The 21,410-nt window shown below is 41.8% G+C and overlaps 1 protein-coding gene and 1 long non-coding RNA gene across 2 annotated transcripts in view; both read left to right on the forward strand.

Moving 5' to 3' along the window:
* LOC149981504 (uncharacterized) overlaps positions 1-21,410 on the forward strand; it is a 205,070-nt gene that overhangs the window by 93,434 nt on the left and 90,226 nt on the right. The window lies entirely within an intron of this gene.
* On the forward strand, positions 1,732-6,429 carry allc (allantoicase). Its single transcript, XM_021612378.3, has 11 exons — positions 1,732-2,198; positions 2,299-2,349; positions 2,453-2,540; positions 2,654-2,773; positions 3,416-3,495; positions 3,568-3,700; positions 3,797-3,952; positions 4,529-4,602; positions 4,906-5,014; positions 5,492-5,619; positions 6,155-6,429. The coding sequence occupies exons 1-11, from the start codon at positions 2,109-2,111 to the stop codon at positions 6,308-6,310; spliced, it is 1,185 nt and encodes a 394-aa protein (XP_021468053.2). The 5' UTR covers positions 1,732-2,108; the 3' UTR covers positions 6,311-6,429.

Here is a 21,410-nt window from a genome sequence, read left to right on the forward strand (position 1 = left end):
CACAGTCAGTAGAAGAACGAATGGATTGGCGAGATTCTGGCACCGTCAACTTTTAGAAGGTTAGTAGGAAAGTTAATATACTCCCATTCAATGAACATTGAGTATTTGAAACAAAAGTTTAATTTCCCAACTGCTGTTTCTATAATCCTGCAGGCTCGTTATCATTCTCCATTCTTTATATTTCAATGCATCCAACATTATGCAGGCCCACCATGGTATTGGGCAGCTGCTATTTGAGAACTCATAGTTTGGAAATCAAACTCTGGTTACCTTACTGCAGAGCACATTGTACAACTGTTTTTAGAGAAGATGTATAGCGAGGTATGCTATACGTGCTAGGCTATACCATATGCATATGTAGCTGTCGTTTTTTTTAAACCTCCAGTCTAGCATGACAGACATCTTTCTCAAAACATGCTTTTATGTGTTTCCATGCTAAGTGTATGATTTAATGTTTCTAAGCCTGCTGCTAGTTACTTGAAATGAGACCATCATGCCAAAACATGATACAACAACTGAATTCAGACAGAGATGGCTAATGAACCACAAATTGACATTTACAGTAGTTGACTAGGCTAGTCTGTTAACATTGGCTAGCTTTTAATAAATTGTCAACGAAGTTACCTTTATATGATCAAGACGATTCGTATTGCATACTGCATAATACTGAACAGAAATATAAACGCAACATGTAAAGTGTTGGACCAATGTTTCACGATATGAAATAAAAGATCCCAGTATGTTTTGCACAAATATGTTTACATCCCTGTGAGTGAGCGTGGCTACTTTGCCAAGATAATGCATCCATCTGACAGGTGTGGCATATCAAGAAGCCGATTAAACGGCATGATCATTACACAGGTGAACCTTGTGCTGGGGACAATAAAAGGCCACTCTAAAATGTGCAGTTTTGTCACACAACACAATGCCACAGACATCAATTTGCATACTGACTGCAGGAATGTCCACCAGCACTGTTGCCAGATAATTGAATGTTAATTTCTCTACCACATGCTGCCTCCAATGTTGTTTTAGAGAATTTGGCAGTACATTCAATCGGCCTCAACCGCAGACCACGTGTAACCACACCAGCCCAGGACCTACACATCAGACTTATTCACCTGCGGGATCGTCTGAGACCAGCCACCTGGACAGCTGATGAAACTGGGGAGTATTTATATCTGTAATAAATCCCTGGGGAAAAACTCATTCTGATTGGCTAGGCCTGGCTTCCCAGTGGGTATGCCCTCCCAGACCCACCTATGGCCACGCTTATGCCCAGTCGCGTGAAATCCATAGCTTAAGGTCTAATTCATTTATTTCAATTGACTGATGTCATTATATGAACTGCAACTCAGTAAAAGTGTTGCATGTTGCGTTTGCATTTTTGTTCAGTATATTTAAACTTCTTTCCAAAACATATTTATCGTATTTCAGTTTGGGAGCTAGCTAGCTATATATGTTCCTTTTCATCAGACAGCAGCTCACGTTTTCACAAGAGAGTCGAGTGTTGAAATGTACTGTAACGAACCTGGGTTTATAACTGCGGAAATGACAACTGGCTAGAAAATGTGAACATGCATTTTATGGAAAAGAGAGTTTCTGAATGACGGATCATGCTGCCTTTCTAAAAACATAACCAAGCGGTTCAGATTGCTGTTCGATTTTAGCAGGGCGCGCCTCCCTCACGTGACGGACCATAGCCCCGTGCAACTCTGGCCAGTTTAATATAACCCCATCGTGGTTGTACAAGGTGCTCACGCTTTCATCCCACAAAAGAAAGCTAGAGCACAACAATCTTGAACAGATATACAGTATTCAAAACAAAAAAAATCCATTCCCCCACCACCTATCTCGTTTAGTTTAGTTAACACTGCTGTCAATGACTTCCCAGTCACCGGACTTTGCCCTGGTGAATTGATTGAAAGAAAACAGGCACCAGAAGAATCTATTCATTAGTGGTTGTGGACTGCTTTTTTAAACTTGGAAGTACAGGAAGCTGTAATATATAAAAGCAGATTTATCTTATTGTATGAGGTAAATGATAATTATTTTCTCAATCTGGATCGAGTTACATATCGGGATTGTAAATTATAGTCTGCAATAGAATGGCAGACCGAAAAGCAGTGAAAATTGTCAGTGGTCAACCAGACTTTCTGCAGTTTAATAACCTGGCCTGTGAGACAGCTGGAGGAAATGTAAGTCTTACACCATGGGCACAAGTTTGACATTTTGAAAACTGTAAATTACACAACATGAGACAATGTTCATCTGTTTACGTGCTCACTATCATCTTAGGTTATTTTTGCGACAGACGAATGGTTTGCACCAGCTAGCAATCTTCTGAAGGTACTGTGCGCACACTTACATTACTAATCCACTGTCATCTGTTGATCCACTACCATTCACATCTACCACCCTCTTCCCTTTGTTCACTGCACGTGGTTGGAAGAGAGAGCCACCAGAGTTCATAGCGTCTGCATTCACCGAGTACGGAAAATGGATGGACGGCTGGGAGACGAGAAGGAAAAGAATACCTGGTATAACTTGAAGAGACACAAAATGACAATCATTTCATTGGTGGGAAAATTAAATGATCATAGTTAGGCTAATCTGAAAACAGAAGCTTGACCATGTCTGCTTTCTCTTCCAGGTCATGACTGGTGCATCATCCAGCTGGGTGTACCTGGCATCATACATGGCCTGGATGTGGACACGTCCTTCTTTACTGGAAACTACTCGCCCTCTGCCTCTGTTCAGGCTGCGTGTCTGGGTATGGATGACTGTGTAACAGGCTGTGTTCACACAGGCAGCAAAATTCTGATATTTTTCCACTAATTGGTCTTGACCAATCAGATCAGCTCTTTTGCCAAAAATTGTGAGGGAAAAAAAATCTGTCTAATACCTCATGATAGGTTAGAAAGATCCATAGGGTGTTTTCACATATGGAATTCAGTACCCTGGTTTGGTTTCCTGGAGTGTTTGTCAGAATTCTACAGAATACATTTTGCTTTCACAAGACAAGAAAATAACTGTTTCGGGGCGTGAATTAGCAAGGCCCACATTCTACATGACATCCGCAAACTAACCAGTGTGAAATGGCTAGCTAGTTCGTGGTGCGCACTAGTAGTGTTTCAATCGGTGACGTCACTTTCTCTGATACCTTGAAGGAGTTGTTTTAAAATAGAGTGAAACAGGGAGGTACTACCTGAACTTGTCCAGTAAGAATGCAGATTTTCTGTAACTTTTGTGGAGGGATAGGCAACGATGCTTTGAGCGTGATTGTCACCGACGTGTGCAGAGGGTCCCTGGTTCAAGCCCAAGGTTGGGGTGAGGAGAGGGACGGAAGCAACACAGTTGCAATTGGCAAAAGTCATAGTCATGTATGTTTCTGTGTTTTTGTCTGTCTGATCAGATGAGGCCCCAGCACTGACCCTGGAGGGAGACCGCACTGGCATGGCTGCTTCCGACAGTCAGTTTGAAGCAGTTGCTAAGGTACAACCGTTTACACTGACACTGTACACACACACTGGAGAAGATCAATTATCAATTGTGTTTGATTGACAGTTGCACTCTGAGTTGTGGGAGGAGCTTGTTCCTGTGACAGAGCTGAAACCTGGCTACTCCGACACCTGTCATAACTACTTCCCAATCACCTACCCCAGCAGAGTCACCCACCTACGACTCAACATGTACCCAGGTAACACCTCCACGTCAGACACTCTCTCTGCTATTGGTTACATCATTTCTCATCAATATTCCTGATAAAGGATCTGTACTTACGCTTGTGTTACAGATGGGGGGATTGCTAGACTGAAGGTCTATGGCGTTGGGCAGAAAGACTGGTCTGCCCTGCCCACACAGGACCAGCTGGACCTGGTGGCCCTGGTCAACGGTGGGGTCTGTCTGGGCTACAGCGACGCCCACTTTGGCCACCCCCGGAATATGATTGGTATGCCAATGCTGTCATTCTGCAAACATTTCAATGGGGCTTCTGTCATCATACTGATTAAGGACTCAATCACTTCAGTACAGATGGCACTGGAATATAAAGTAAAAACAAATAGGGCAATATTTATTTTCGCACTATTCATTTGGAAATACTGAATAACACAGACAGATATAACACAGACCGATATAACAAAGGCAGAATTCTTTCAACCAGCTGTGTCCATCTCATTTGTTGATCTATCTTTCACTAATGAAGTGCACACATGATTTATCTATTTGGTAAATGATTCCAGTCAGTTGGGCCTTTGTGGTTGAAAGATCTTACTCCAATCTCATGATGTACCTTTGGGAATGTAAATTGTTGTCGAAAGAAGCAGTGTGAGTCTTGAATAGTTAGGGCTTCCTTAATATATATATACAGGGAAATTACTGGCAGGCCTGTGATATGTTTTAATGATGATGTAAATATTGGCAACGGTCCAGAATCTCATCGATAGTGCATACCATTGGTAATGAACATATCAAAATGAGACAAGTCTATAGACTGGGTTGACCGGGAAACGTCATAACCTTGTAGGTTTGGGAAGATCTGCAAACATGGGCGATGGATGGGAGACAGCCCGTCGACTGGACAGACCCAAAAACCTACAGGTAACTCGTCACGTGTACAGGATACAGCGAGTGTAAACGGTACAGTGAAATGCTTACTTGCCGCTCTTCATCAACAGTGCAAAATAAATTCAGCTAAGTTTGGCACATGCCATAATAGCACTGGATCGTGTTCAGTAGGACAATTCAGAGTAGAACTTTTTGAAATGTTTTCTACAGAAAATCTGTGTTCTTTTTTGGCAATTTCAGGTAGTACCTCCCTGTTTCACTCTATTTCAAAACATTTTCTCCTTGGTGAACACGACACTGATGTATCATCTGGTGACATGATACTGTGCTCCACAGGTGGACGGGAAGGGCATCCTACAGGTACCAGGTTATGAGTGGGCCGTTCTCAGACTGGGGCATCCCGGAGTCATCAGCCAAATTGAGATAGACACCAACCACTTCAAAGGTAGAGTAACACACGCACGCACACACATTCTGTCTGTTCCAGTCACTGTTAAAGACTTGGTTACTAGGGTTAGGATTAGGGCAGGTAGGCTAGCGGTTAAGAGCATTGGGCCAGTAACCCGACAGGTGGAAAAATCTGTCGTTCTGCCCTTGAGCAAAGCAGTTAACCCCCAACAACTGCTCCCCGAGCGCCCATGACGTGGATGTCGATTTAAGGAAGCCCACTGCACTTCTCTGATTCATAGGGGTTGGGTTAAATGCAGAAGACATATTTTGGTTGAATGCATTCAGCTATGCAACCGACTACTAGGTATCCCCTTTCTCTAGTTATGACAATGTAACAGGTTAGATTACAAGCGATCACAATGGAGACATCCACATCTTTCGCCTCTGTTGTAAATACGTCAGTCCACTGTACAGACTACTGAGACAGAGGTTTTGTGTTTCTCTTACTGTATCATGTGATGACAACACGCAGGAAACTTCCCAGACTCCTGTAAGATAGAAGCGTGCCATCTGACCCCAGAGGAGGAAGGGAAGTATGTGAGTGGCAGGTGGAGCAGCGATCCAGGAAACAAATGGCGGGTGCTTCTGCAACCTCAGAAAGTAGGTCAACCATTATCCCTTTAATTCACTCCAATGCCTGGGCCCGTTAGAGCGCTGATCTAGGATCTGTTTAGCCTTTTAGTAAGTTCACATTGCGTAGGGGGGACCTGATCCTAGATCAGCGCTCCTACTGAGACTTTATCAGCCCATTTTCATCCAGAATGTTTTTTTTCAGCATTTTAATCAATTCAGTGTTTAAATGTTCAAGTGTGTGTGTTTCAAAACATATTATTTAGGTAAACAATATTGAATGTGCATGTATAACAACTAAATCAGGTCTTGGCAAATGTAAGGAGGATATCTGTCTCATCTGTGAGAGGTGTTGTGCTTCACACTTCACTCTCTAATGTGCCCAAGTTTCTGTGACGTGAAACATCTGCCAAAGTCAACAGTCCACCTAACTTACTTTTCCCCCCTCGTGCAACTGCTTAAGTACGAAAACGACTCATAACCTACAACCAGTGATGATAATAACCATTCCAAACTGCCACAGTAAAACATCAGTTTGGTGAGAACTGTTTCCTGTCTGTTCTAGCTGCAGGCCCATCACAGGCACTTTTACTCATGTGACTCGCTGGCGCTGTCTGGGCCGGTCACTCACGTGCGTCTGGTCATCGCCCCAGATGGAGGGGTCAGCCGACTCAGACTCTGGGGGCGTCCGACTTCCACAAGACACATCTCCAAACTGTGATGCATTAGGCCACATTATTGGATGAGTTTTGGTGAGCTCATTGTGGAAATTAATGGCCTGAGTGTAACATGTAGGCTACATATGAAGCTTAAAAAAATAAACTTTCATCTGAAAAGATACAATTGGGTCTAAGGACATGCATAAACTATGTATGTTTTGACATTATTTTTGAGTTTATATTGGATGCAATTATATTAAGAAATCTTGCATAGCTGCAACAGTGGGTCTCACAGGGTTAAGCCGTTATAGGAAACAATGGTGTGTGTGTGTTGTGGTGTCAATGCCATGTGAAGAATTGTAGCAGACAGTAAACAAACAAGTGCTTGCACTTGTTGGCGATTCAGCACCACGGACAGCAGCAATTGGAATCCCCACGATCTGACCTTCAGACACTATTTAGGCCTAGTCGTAGGTTTGCACCGTAAACAAGCCAATAATATTGTAATTTTCCATTTGTTTCCCACATTCAGAGCGCTATTTCGTTTTTTCAACCACAAACGTGTTTTGTCATGTTTAGGCTACAATGTAGGTAAAAAGTGAAATCCGACACGCCGGCTTACTTAATGTAGCCTAACATTTATTTTGCCATGTGACTATGAGATAATAAGATGGAAGTAGACCGAATTGTAAACAGCTTAGTGTCTTTGAAAAAATGTGTTGCTTTTTTGTTACAGACTTGCCCAGTTAAACAGAGTGATGCTGCCATCTAGTGGATAGACTCATCTTCAACATTTTCATTTTGAAGACTGATTGAAAATACTGTTATTGAAACTTAAAAGTATGACAAATAATTTCATTCAAATACTTAAAAAATAGTTTGCAGTCGTGCCCATCAGTAAGGAAAAAGAAAGAGGAGACACTCTCACATTCATCCTTGAATCTCCTATTTCACTATTTCATTTCAGTTCAAACTGTAATAAGGAATGTGCCTATGAACTGCAATTAAGTGTAGGCCTATTTATGTATTTGTTTATCTGGATAGCCTGCCCTACCCCATTACTTTAAGTTAAATTTTTTCATTGCAGCCTACCCAATGAGTTTAAGCTTCCAAAAGATATGCTGAAAAATATGGTAGCCTACATGCACGTGTTCTGGTGGCGTGCTGGTGATAATGGGATTTGATTGAAAAGCTAGTTTGGAAAAAACTGTCCAAAGCTTTTGAGTTTGTCTTAGCTTATGGGTTCGTAGTATATCCTGATGACGAATTCAAAGTGTAAGACAGTGATGAGGGAAAAGTGGATCGTACATGTTCTACCAAAACAAATCCACAATAGGACGGCATAGGCTACAGTGCATTCGGAAAATATTCAGGCCCCTTAACTTTTTTCGAATTTGTTACGTTACAGCCTTATTATGAAATGGATTACATAAATTTTTGCACTAAATTTACACACAATTACCCATATCGACAAAGTGAAAACCGGTTTTTAGACATTTTTGAAAATATGTTAAAAATATAAAACAGAAATACCTTATTTACATAAGTATTCAGACCCTTTGCTATGAGACTCGAAATTGAGCTCAGGTACATCCTGTTTCCATTGATCATCCTTGAGATGTATCTACATCTTCATTGGAGTCCACCTGTGTTAAATTAAATTGATTGGACATGATTTGGAAAGGCATACACCTGTCTATATAAGGTCCCATAGTTGACAGTGCATGTCAGAGCAAAAACCAAGCCATGAGGTCGAAGGACTTGTCCGAAGAGCTCAGACAGGATTGTGTCAAGACACAGATCTGGGGAAGGGTACCAAAAAATGTCTGCATCATTGTAGGTCCCGAAGAACACAGTGGCCTTCATTATTCTTAAATGGAAGAAGTTTGGAACCACCAAGACTCTTCCTAGAGCTGGCCGCCCAGCCAAACTGAGCAATCGGGGGAGAAGGACCTTGGTCAGGGAGGTGACCAAGAACCTGATGGTCACTCTCACAGAACTCCAGAGTACCTCTGTGGAGATGGGAGAACCTTCCAGAAGGACAAGAAGGACTTTATGGTAGAGTGGCCAGACGGAAGCCATTCCTCAGTAAAAGGCACATGTCAGCCCGCTTGGAGTTTGACAAAAGGCACCTAAAGGACTCTCAGACCATGAGAAACAAGGTTCTCTGGTCTGATGAAACCAAGATTGAACTCTTTGGCCTGAACACCAAGTGTCACATCTGGGGGAAACCTGGAACCATCCCTATGGTGAAGCATGGTGGTGGTGGCAGCATCATGCTGTGGGGATGTTTTTCAGCGGCAGGGACTGGGAGACTAGTCAGGATTGAGGGAAAGATGAACGGAGAAAAGTACAGAGATCCTTGATGAAAACCTGCTCCAGAGCGCTCAGGATTTCAGGCTGGAGCGAAGGTTCACTTTCCAGCAGGCCAATGAAAACAGCCAAGGCAGTGTAGGAGTGGCTTCGGGGGACGTCTCTTAATGTCCTTGAGTGGCCCAGCCAGAGCCCGGACTTGAACCTGATCGAACATCTCTGGAGAGACCTGAAAATAGCTGTGCAATGACGCCCCCTATCCAACCTGACAGCGCTTGAGAGGATCTGCAGATAAAAATGTGAGAAAATCCCTAAATACAGGTCTGCAAAGCTTTTACCGTCATACAGAAGAAGACTCGAGGCTGCCAAAGGTGCTTCAACAAAGTACTGACTAAAGGGTCTGAATAAATGTGATAATTGCGTTTTTTACATTTTGAATAAATTTACAAACCTTTTTTTAAAAAAAAAAGACTTTTTGCTTTGTCATTATGGGGTGTTGTGTGTAGATTGATGAGAAAGAAAAAATCAATAATTGAATCCATTTTAGAATAAGGCTGTAACGTAACAAAATGTGGAAAAAGTTAAGGGGTCTGAATAGGACCATTTCTGTGCTTTGACTTGCAGAGAGTGGAAGAGGAATAGTAGTGTCAGGAAGCCAGGGGAGCAGGGCACTGACAATGATGCAGGTAGAGATATAAGCCACAGCATTGGTTCTCTACATCTGTCTTGTGATGTGGTCAGGATGAAAGGCTGCGTGGACAGTTTAATTCAAAGAGACCTATAAAACAATTATATCACTATCAGAACATGGTATTGAGAGAGAACGTAGATTTCTCTTACGTTTTCTTCTACTTCCTCAAGGTGCTGGAATAGCTGTGCTCCTGTTGTCTTTGTGCTGACTTGCGGTAACGCTGTGTTTCAAAATCAGTAGTTGTATAGTAAACTATTGAAAAACATGAACTTGTTTGACCATGCTGCAGGTGATAATTGTTTTGTAGGCAACGTTTGCTTTGTGGATTTCACCGGACAGATGTTGGTCTCTGGTTTTGTGATGAAACAAACTATGTGTAGTTGAATTTAGTCCGCCACTGTTGTCTTTTTGGTGTCACGGCCTTATTGTACATCACGGTGGCTCATGAACAAATTGATTACAGAGCAAACACCGCAATTATCACAACAGGTTGTAAAATGGCTTTTTTTTGCTGGCTTGGCTTGGCTTCCTCAGTGATTTTACCCACACACCACTACTGTGAGTGAGATTGATTTGATCATGCATTGCTTGTTTGTTTTGAAGTTCCCAGAGCTCAGTGAAAGTCCACCTAGGGACGTCAGAGGACAGTATCATCAGCAGTGTCCAGGAGCAACTGTCTGACCATGAGATTATGTCCTCTTGCCCACCTGAGCTGACTGCTGGTCTTTTCAAGGAGATGATTGAACAGCTCAACTCTGTCCTATCAGCAGAACCCTTTCTCGGCAGTCCTCCCCTGTTGCCTCTGGTACTCTGGCAACTGAACAGATGGTCAACATAGTCCAGAAGTGTTTCAATGATCACACCAATCCAGAGGACGAAATAGATGTAATGAATACGTCTGGCCCATCTGGCAGGATCCTTGATTTCTGTGGCCATTGGGCTCATACAGACAGATGTGGATTTGGAGGCGTCGAAAATAATTGATAACTTTGTTGTTGATGTCAAAGATCTTGTGAAGGAAGCTGAATTAGATAAGCCAACAAGCACCCAGAGAGATCCCCAAATGGCACGTTGCATGTCAAAGCAAAGAACTATTTCAAACTAGAAAAACAAGCCAAAGCAACAATGGCTCAAGGCAAAACAATCCTCAGCCATATTCTCATTTCCAAAAGAAAAATGTTGACCAAACGGTGACTGCAGGAGAGCTTTCACAAATAGGGAATGTGGTTGGAATTATGCTGGAGGACATTGAGAAGGTAAGCAGTGGATGTGGTGAGGACCTGGAATCCATTTTCCTCTTTGCCAAGGTCATCAGCCAAATTACGGAAAAGAGTGGGAATTTGCTCTCCCTGGCACTCCCATCCCTTCTGATTAACCAGAGAGGACTACTCCACCCATTGTGAGATGTCCAGTCATCGACATGAGCGAATCCACTAAGCCAGAAACATTGGTGTGTGATGCCAGGAAATCCATGTCTGCTATAACAGATACCGTGATAAAGGAGGAATATCCAGAGGGAGAAGGGCAGGTTACTGTGATCTGACAGCTTGGATAGCTAGAATGGAGGAGGTCATATATCAGAGTAGGATTGGTGCTCTCTCCCATGATCTTACTCACCAAGTCAACGTCATCAGTGACCGTGGCGGCTGGAAAGATTGCATCCAATACAGTTCTTACTAAGCTGAAGAGAAAGGACAAGAAGGTTGGGAACCCAACAGCTTATGAGCTTGTTCAGCTGTTTGCTTTCTTTAGCATCAATGAGTTTGGCTCAGGGAGTCAGTGTGTTGGCTAGCACGTCCGAAGATAGGATTTCCTGCTCCACTTCTTCATCAGTATTCAGTGAGTGGCACAGTCAGTCTGTTTAACAAAGTTATGGTAAGCCAGGTCATGGACTTTCTGATGCCCAAAGCAGAGTGTCATCTTCAACCGAGGGACCAGAATCCCTCCAAGTATCTCTGTCCACTGTCACTGACCTAGGCAGTTTAATGAGTGGCAAGTCCTCCCCCTCGGCCATCTCTCTCCTGTGTCAGTGTGGTAATAAGTGAACCCTCCAAAGTAGTACGAGGCTTTGAAGCCAACATGGACGGAGAGAAAGAAGATGCCACCAGTCATTCTGGTGTAGCTCAGAAAATCGTCAGTGATCAGATGTCGACGGGCCCAGATGTGGTCAAATATGGCTCGCCTCCATCCCAATCCTCTGACAACTCAGACATTGATGATGCCTTTTACCGGCCTCGTCAACACGCTAGGGGTGAGGCTTCTGTCCAAAATCCAAAACCCCAGTTGATGTCGCACGCACATCACAAGACCTGATCCCGACGGTAATGGCTGTCTTCTGTGCAATGTCAGGCTCCTCTGAGACCCAAGCTTATCCAGAGAGCCTGAGGATTCATAAAGAGTACAAACATCTGTCGGAGGAGTTTAGCTCAGAGAAAATCCTCCAACTGGCTGTGTCGACTCACGACCATACCTTTGATAGGATTCTTGTCAAGTCCTTGAGTAAAGAGCTCCTCGACATATGTAATAAGGCCCGCCTCAAGAACATTGTTCGAAGCCACCGGATCTAAAGTGCTTCCTCTGGCTGAGGATGCGGAGGCTGGCAAAGTGAAGTTCTCGTTCCTACAACGGCTTGCCAAAATTGTTCAATGTGAGTAAATAACTCAATTGCGAGTGTCCCAAATATAAAACCATCCATTCATTTATGAATCTTTCTGGTGTGTTAGATTCGGTTGTTGTTGTTATTATTATTATTATTATTATTATTATGTTGTTTTTTTTCTCTTCCAAACCTTAATCCTCAAATAAGAGGAACAATAAGGATTCACACCTCTCAGAGTCCGAAGACCAGACTACTGCTGAGAGTAGCCTGGGTGAGAACATATAGCAGGACATTTTCTATTCCATATTGGTGTACAAAGAAAAGCTATTGGAAAATAAAAAAAATGATCTAGTCTACTAATCTCTTATGTAAAACTCAAGTTGCTGGTTCTCATGTATCAATGTAATTTGTGTTGTAACTGAGAATAGATGCCATTGTACATTATAACATCATTCCTAAATGAAAGTACATGTCAAATCGGTCTTCTATAGTGCCCAGCATATTTCCACATGCTGCCACATCTGCACTTCCAGAGGATCTTCTCTCCACGTCTCAACAGGAGAAAGCAAGCATACCCTTGTCAAGATGTTTTCGGCGATCTCCAAAAGGCCTGTCCAGGCCCTTCAAGCGCTTATTGGCTAATTGATTAAATATCATTGCATGAATTGATGGCCTTTCTGACTTCTTGTGGGGGTCATGTGTTAAATCAGATTAGAAAATAACTTTTTTTTAAATGTTAGTCTAGTAATTAGTGATTACCACTTAACAGGGATTAATGCAGGTTGAGGACAAGCGTGGAGTGCCACACAATTTAATCATAACATAGTCATAACTATATCACCATCTACACAACCAGACCATTACTAAACAGAGTAGTGCTGTCCATGAGTGTTGATTCTAGATGACACACACACATAAACGGTGGCAGGTAGCCTAGCGGTTACGCGTGTTGGGCCAGTAACCGAAAGGTTGCTGGTTTGAATCCCAGAGCAGACTAGGTGACAAATAAGCCAATGTGCCCTTGAGCAAGGCACTTAACCGTAATTTCTCTTGTAAGTCGCTCTCAATAAGTGGGTCTGCTAAACTGTAACGCACACATTAAATACTTTATTTGAATCCGCCAATCAAATGTACATTTAAAAAAAAGCATACAAACATTTCAAAGGTGCCTAGATGCCAGTCACTGAAGGGTACTGGGGGCACAGAAATAATCTCCTTCTTCTGCCTACGACAGCTGAAACAGGAGTACCCAGCCGCCAACAGCTCTGGCTAGTTTAAGCCAGGCCCACAAGCCTGTGTACGTGGCAGAGACCGCCAAATATCAGTGCCACCAGCTTGCACCTCCACCCAGGCTGTCCAAGCACGAGGGGCTGGTATTTAAGTAACTAGCCATCAAATGAGCAGCCCACTTCCAAAATGAGCTGTCGTTGTGAGGAACTATAGTTTTATCAGACATTTGTTCTGTTTTGTCCTGTGATGTGAGTGATCTGTTTTTTCACACACACACCAAATACTTCAGATACTTCCTACCTCAGTCTAAAATAACTGATGCAATATTAACTACAGGCCTACTTAGTTCATATGTAATGCATTCATAAAGGATGCAGGACACTCTGACGAGGAAATCAACAGTTTCTTTTGTTTTTTAATCATTGTAGAGAATTTGGTGCCATAATACATATCATACCTGCATATATCCAGTAGGGGGCAACATATACAGTATACACAAGACACAGGACCACTACATTCTATCATCAGCCACTCATAGGAATATAGTTTAAGATTTTTCAAGGGGTGCTGTAGCACCCTCAGCATCCCTACTTCCCTCAGTTATAGACATAGGGCCAAATGATAATGTACTACTAAAACTATAAATGCGATTGAACATACTTGGGCTTTGGGCTATCAAAAACCATGAAGACATAACGGATATAGGCCTACATGATATAATTGCCCAAATTGTAGTGGGTAGAGAATGATAGAGCAACCAATGATGACCTGTGACGGAGGCATTATTGACCACATGCTGGCGCCAAAACACATCGTGGGATTCAATCACGATGTATGCCGTTGTCCGTATGTTTTCACATTTTAGGGGCGAGGCACTCCCACACTTGCATCTTCCCTCCGGAACGAGACTCTCACGTTGCGCACAATAGTTCCTGGCGCCATCAGAGGTGTGAAGACTGATCAAACTTGAGTTGACATATGAAATGTAACTGTATGAATTGAATTGTGATGTTTGTAATCTCATTAGCGAATAAAGAGCTGAACATTTTCATATGTCTCACTGTACTGTATGTGGAGCAGATATTTATTTCCAGAGTTGCTCGACTAAACTGGTTTCATCAAAGCAGTAGCGGCCCGGTTGTGCGCTCATATTATTTAGATTGAGTTGTGACGATTAGATTAGAGGATGTGTGTGATGTTTTTATTCTCTTTGATTTCTTTGTTTTGGCTGGCAAAGTGAAGCTAATAAACGTTGGGGGTTATTGAAATTGGGTTCCTCCCTGGGTAGGATAAAATTAGGATGTTTGTCTCCATTCAATTTGAGTCATTTGTAATTACACATTTCCTGGCAACACTTTGACTTCGCCCACGGTTACAGTGTATGCTATGTTCTAGACAGACAAAATGTTACATTTTTATATTGACGACTTATGTTATGTACGCTTTTGATAATTGTATCTTATTGCATTCCTGTAATAAATCAATTACTTTTTTAATTGATACATACTGTTGTCCTCATACTTCAGAGTAATATTATTTGATTGATGTTATGGTTTAATGGTACAGTTAATTACACAATCTTATACTTTGGTTTCCAACTTGGTGTAACCTTCCGGTTCTAAATCCTTTCTGAGGCATGGACACGATAGTACTGGAGCTCATACAATCTTTGTTTATTTATTTATTTCTGGGACAGACAAAAACTTACACTGCAGTGTTAGTTGACGTGACTTTTCCCACACTCCATTAATTACATCCGCATGAAACAGTCTGTTATATTATTCTTGTTCCGAACGTATAGTATTTTAATTTTGCATATGCGCTCCACACAAAAGTATCAAATACAAAATGTACAATAGCAATCACATGGAATAAATACCCGATTGACAACACATTCATGCACATACCTGGGACAGACAATAACATACATCGCAGTGGTAGTTGACCTATGGCTTCTCGCACACTGCTACAGACAGATTTAAATACTATTAGTATAGAATTTCTCCTAAATTAATTCTGTCATCTCCAGAAAGTTGGAGAGGATTTTCAGTCTATAATTACAAAATATGGGGAAATTGATGTCACGTGTGGATACATGATTGGGTCTAATGTTGCTCCAATTTCAATGCAGATCTGTGCTCTTCCTTAAAATATGCAACGGGGTCGTTTTACTGAGATTTCACCACCCAAGTATTGCGTAATGTTTGGTGAATGCAGATACTATTTAAGTATATTTCCGCTAAGTGAACCATAACATCATTTAGGTATCTACTTAGCAGAGTGAGTGCTGTAAGTGTTTATGCTTGATAACACATCCACCCTACTTTTTTTTTGTCACCCTAACAATGTTTGATCTAGCGTGGATGACAGCCGTTAACAAGCCATTTATTTTCAAGCACTTTTTCCTGGTTATACGATCAGAATGGGAGCAGAAAGATTTAGGCGTCTCCTCCCCTATGACAATACATCTCATGTTCAGTAGGTGTCACTACAGCTCCAGCAAATGTTGAAATCCGGCAACTCCCTCAGTATTGATGCTATCGTTCCACAATGCCACGTTAAATTGTTCAGATAAGTCTGTCTGTTCTGTTCTGAAATGGAGTCTGAAGTCCAATATTTTGAAACAGTCTAGTCCTAGACTCTTAGTCTATATCATACCAAATCATGCAGGGCCCTAATCCTACTGTAATCAATTAGGATACATTATGTATTGTCTTATTCTTTATAAACTCTTAGCACAAGATGGAGGAAATACTTAAAGGCTAGTGCACACCACACTGAGGTGTTGTGAAATGGGTCTATGTGAGCTGTCTATGGTGGGAGGAGAGCTGGTCTCAATTTCACGCTAAGCAGAGTGCTAGCTCTCACTACTTGCGCTAACTGGACAAAACATTAGGAACACCTTCCTAATATTGAGTTGCACCCGCTTTTGCGCTTAGAACAGCCTCAATTCGTTAAGGCATGGACTCTACAAGGTGTCGAAAGCATTCCGTAGGGATTGCTTGCCCATGTTGACTGCAAAGCTTCCCATAGTTGTGTCAAGTTGGATGGACGTCCTTTGGGTGTTGGACCATTCTTGATACACGCGGGAAACTGTTGAGCGTGAAAAACCCAGTAGCATTGCAGTTATTGACACAGTGAAACCGCTGCGCCTGGCACCTACTACAACATCCCGTTCAAAGGCAATTCAATATTTTGTCTTGCCCATTCCCCCTCTGAATGGCACACATACACAGTCCATGTCTCAAATGTCTCTGGGCTAAAAAAGTTACTTCATCTACACTGATTGAAGTGGATTTAACAAGTGACATCAATAAGGGATCATAGCTTTCACCTGGATTCACCTGCTCAGTCTATGTCATGGAAAGAGCAGATATTTCTAATGTTTTGTCCACTCAGTGTAGGATGGATTCCATAGTGGTTCTCATTCTCTAAAGTGGATCTCTTCTTCTCAGAGATCTTCCTCCCTTCTTTTTTTTCTCTTCCCTCCATTTCGTCCATCCCTCCTCCCCCTTTGAGGTATATGATGTTTAGCTGTGAGAGCGAAACCGAAGTTGGTGGAGGAACCGAGATAGTTGACTCAGAATTAAAAGGTCAGTTCTGGCCTACTTAACTGGGTGTGTCTCCCATAGACATCAATGCAAAAGCAGCTGGGCCTGGTCTACTTAGTTCATTGACCTTTATTGAACCAGAAAAAAAAAACGGAAGTAAAAAAACATTCTCCTTACCGGCCAATTGGTTCAAAGCATTGCTGTCCTGACAGGAAAAGGGACATCCATTTACACAGAGACAGTGGGGGTGTTAATAGTCCAACAAAATGCAATGAAGGAGGACGTTTTAAAATCTATATTGGAGGAAGGGAAAAACAAAAAGTATCCTCTGCAATGTTGATCTCATGAATATTGCAACTGTAATGATGCAGGGTAGGCTAAGCATTGAAATGCATGGAGACAAATCTTGACAAAGCACAGCTCTCTCTCTCTCTCTCTCTCTCTCTCTCTCTCTCTCTCTCTCTCTCCCCCCCCCTTAATCTTCCATTGACACATTCCATTTTTATTTGATTGCTAATAAAGAGCCCTTGAGTCAGATAGAGGGTGAATCACGGCAAGATGCTTTTCTCCTTTTGTAGCGTTCACATCCCATCAGTGACTGGACATACTCATTCGCTCTCATTGAGTAGCTCTAATCAACACAGTGCATTCTCAGTAGATTACCACCTCTATCAAGGGTTCTTGCATGGTGCAAGAAGATACATTAGGTATGGCGAAGAGCGCATTTGCCAATGCGATATATATATATATATGAAAAAATGGATCTGGGTATGGTGATTGTCACACATGCACATATGATGTAGAGGACAACCATATATGTAGTATTTTGTTGAGAGAGAGAACGGAACTCATCAAGCCATGACTCACTATCCACCATTCTTATCCTTGGATTGGTATTAAAAAGGCTCAAAGTTCCGAATTGTGAATTCGCAGAGCTGTGGAGGAGAGCCCGAGAGTCCGACTGATTCATGAAATGAGCTTAACTGGGAAAACTGTGATCCGTTGCCCATTTCAAGACTTAAGATTGTGATTTTAAAGCATTTTTTTTTTTACGCACAGCTGCCAAAATTAGGTATCAAATGTAAATGAAAGAGCTTTTTAATACATTCCAGAGTAAAAAAAAAAAGTAAAAACAGCTCGAGCCAGAAGACCCATCAAGGTGGGTCTGGCAATGTGACACTCAACAATAGTGATATTCTGCCACATGCAGCCACACAAAGAATACTTGTATTGGCTCTAGAGTGGGAGAGAGTGAATATTAAATATTACATGGCCTATTTTCCAAGCAGCTGTGCTTGTGAAATGCATTCAGTGTAAACTCTATGAGCCAGTGGGAGATGGAGGGCTGTTAAGAACTAGAATTCAGTGTTAGAATGTCCCCCTCTGTGGGACTCAACACCTTTGATCCTTAGCTTTAGAATATAATGTCGTGAATTTTATCACAAACATTTTGTTGTGTGTCAGTGTGTGTGCATACATGTTTGAGTGAATACGGTATTTATCGTTACCTCAAAGTACACAAGCTTCATAGAAAATGACGTGATGTAGTCTGGCATGGCCCTTTAATGCAGTCTTGTCCGAGCCAGAAAGGCAGCAACCTTTTTTTCTGTTGCTAGGCTTTTTAGAGTCTCATTTTAGTCTTTGGTACGACTCAACCGGGGCTCGAACCCCTAAAATGCTCATCTCAGGGAGGACACTCTAATCACAAGGCCTGCTGAGTTGGTTATATGTTGTGAACCTTTTAGTGCTCCTTATCTGCTTTCTTCTTCCCTTTTGAAATTTCATTCTCACGTTTCTAGCACCAGCTTTCCTAATAATACAACATCAAAACAGCTGCTTTAGTTTCTGTCACAAGGTTTGGGTGCATATGTCAGATCATTACACTAGCATTAGCGCCACAAAAGGCCAGGGACAGAATATTATTCTCAACTAAAACAAGCGTGGGAAGTGAGAACTATTAGTCAGAAAGATTTGGGTGAAATGGCTTTCAGGTTTTCTAATTAAATCGTATACTGTATCTGCTGCTGCCTTTGGGTGACTTTAGGTCACTTCAATCCTCAGCTCAGTTCTGGTACAGAACCTCTCTGAAATCATATTGAATATAATATCATTAATAGTGAGTCAGGGGGAGACACGTAGTGGGGAATCTCAAGTTAAGTTTCTCTCGTTTCTGAGTTTCTGAGCCGCTGACATTGAGGGGCTATTCTGAATAACCTTGCAGATGATGTACTTGGTAACTGATGATGCATCCCAGTTTATCTTCTCGTGTCTCATTTCAAAATGTTCAGTTTAATGGTCTGAAAAATAAGAACAATAAAAGTTGTTGGCACACTCAGACTAATGAAGCCTAATTATCCACCAGCTTCGGGACAGAACACAAAGGAAGAATATTCACTGGCCCAAATACAATGACAAACAATGAAGAGGAAATATATATCAGTACTATAAGAAATAAGGGATATTAATTGTATGCGAGTTGTTGAAAGACCATTATTGATGCAGCTGCAGAATATTCCAAACTTTTAAGAACATTACATTTTTCTTGCTTAGATCCTCCCAGACTTCTCACCACTCAAAATGTGTGGCCCGGAACTAACCATTTTATAACGACAAGTCATTTCCAGGCATGGCCTTCAGGCCTTCAGGGTGAAATCCCCAAGATACAATATGGATCAAGCAATGATGAGTGACCCTGAATGAAACCATTGACAAAATCTTTCCCTTTAGGGCTACCGTACGCTGGGCCAACATACTTTATTCATGGTGTACATGAGGTTGAATACTTCTTGGCTGACACGTGTTGTACTGGAATCCACTTTGATTCAGTAAAGCATCAAACCGTTACATTCTAGTAAGACGAAACGTTAAACAGCATCTCACAGCATTTACACTCCACCTAATTGGACAAGTTTGGGTAAATAAAGCAGCAAGAGACAAACAATGAGCAAAATGAACTTAACTGTGTTTCCAGGTGAATACAAACCTGCTCCCCCTCACAGCGGGATCATGGGTAAAAGATGGCAAGTGTCTGTTGATGAAACAAACCCCACCCACCCACGCACAAACACACACACACACACACACACACACACACACACACACACACACACACACACACACACACACACACACACACACACACACACACACACACACACACACACACACACTAATATAAATCCTACAAAGAGCTTCTTCTCTGTTGGCACTCTCACCATCTTTGAGTTTCTTTTTGAATCCTTTTCCCCTGCCAAATTTGCAATATGTCACAAAATTCGTATTTCAAGTGGAGCCGCATCGTATAAATCACTCAGTCATTTTCGTGGGTGTGAAATAATAGGGCGACGAGGGAAACTATTTCTCTGCTCTCTGCAGTGCAGGCCTCCTCACAGCAGACTGCCCGGTGTGCACAGGATGGAAACGGTGACGTGTTCTATCCATCTCTGTGTCGTGTGTGTGTGTGTGTGTGTGTGTGTGTGTTTCACTGTCTGAGAAAGCCCGGAATGTAGAGATCAGTGCCCCAAATGCCAGGAACCAGCCGTCTCTCTGTCTTTCTCTCATCCTCCTACCGCACACGCGCGCACACACACAATCACACACACACACATACACACACACACACACACACACACACACACACACACACACACACACACACACACACACACACACACACACAGTGGTGGAAAAAGTACTTGAGTAAAAGTAAAGATACCTTACTAGAAAATGACTAGTAAATGTGAAAGTCGCCCAGTAAAATACTACATGAGTTAAAGTCTAAAAGTATTGGGTTTTAAATATACTTTTGTATGAAAAGTAAAAGAAAAAGCATAAATCATTTCAAATTCCTTGTATTAAGCAAACCAGGCGGCACTCATACATCATTTACAAACAAGGCATTTGTGTTTAGTGAGTCCGCCAGATCAGAGGCAGTAGGGACGACCAGGGAAGTTCTGATAAGTGTGTGAATTGAACCCTTGTCCTGTCATGCTATGCATTCTAAATGTAACTTGTACTTTTGAGTGTCAGGGAAAAAGTAAAAAGTACTTTTTTATTTTTATGTAATGAAGTAAAAGTAAAAGTTGTCAAAAAAGTAGAAATAGTAAAGTACAGATACAAAAAAAACTACTTAAGTAGTACTTTAAAGTATTTTTTACTTTGCACTACTGCACATACACCCAGTGAGACCACACTTACACTGCCAACCATTTAATTCTGCTGTCCTATCCCCATCAGCGACAGTCAATGAACCTCATAGACAGGGCTGTGTGTTGGCAAAACAAACGGCTCGTCCACAACGTTCTTAGTCTATAACGACTCGTTTCATTCCAAAACACCCGTTTCCATCTGCTAGCAGAATCAGAGGTGAGCTTGCAGCTGATTGACAGTTTTTTTCTAATCGCTTAGGTACTATATTCACAATTATGTGGTACATTTTCACAACTCTTAATATAAAACTCCAAACTGGTCACGCTTGTAACACAGCCAGTCTTCTATTCAAAACCTGTCACTGTGCATTCATTTGGATTATAAACTCTCACCACACAACCATTGATTCAAAATTCAAGTTGATTGTGAAATGTAATGAGAACATTGGTTTAATCACCAAAACACAACATAATGACATCTTTTTCAATTTAGTCGTTTTAACTACCAGTTAATCCAATAGCAAACAATGGAAGATACGAGTTTCAAATCGCCCTTAGAAATACTGAAAGTAATATGCAACAGTACTGTAAATTGCAGTAGATTACACAGTTTTCACATGCGGCAATACA

Source organism: Oncorhynchus mykiss, chromosome 8, assembly GCF_057628025.1.
Source record: "Oncorhynchus mykiss isolate SJ-2025 chromosome 8, ASM5762802v1, whole genome shotgun sequence".
Lineage (NCBI taxonomy): Eukaryota > Metazoa > Chordata > Actinopteri > Salmoniformes > Salmonidae > Oncorhynchus > Oncorhynchus mykiss.

Bases quoted from the DNA above. Each gene is read 5' to 3' on its own strand.
- allc (XM_021612378.3), top strand. From the start codon at position 2,109: ATGGCAGACCGAAAAGCAGTGAAAATTGTCAGTGGTCAACCAGACTTT. The intron at 2,774-3,415 runs GTATGGATGACT...CTGTCTGATCAG, and splicing joins TGTTCAGGCTGCGTGTCTGG to ATGAGGCCCCAGCACTGACC. The intron at 4,603-4,905 runs GTAACTCGTCAC...TGTGCTCCACAG, and splicing joins ACAGACCCAAAAACCTACAG to GTGGACGGGAAGGGCATCCT.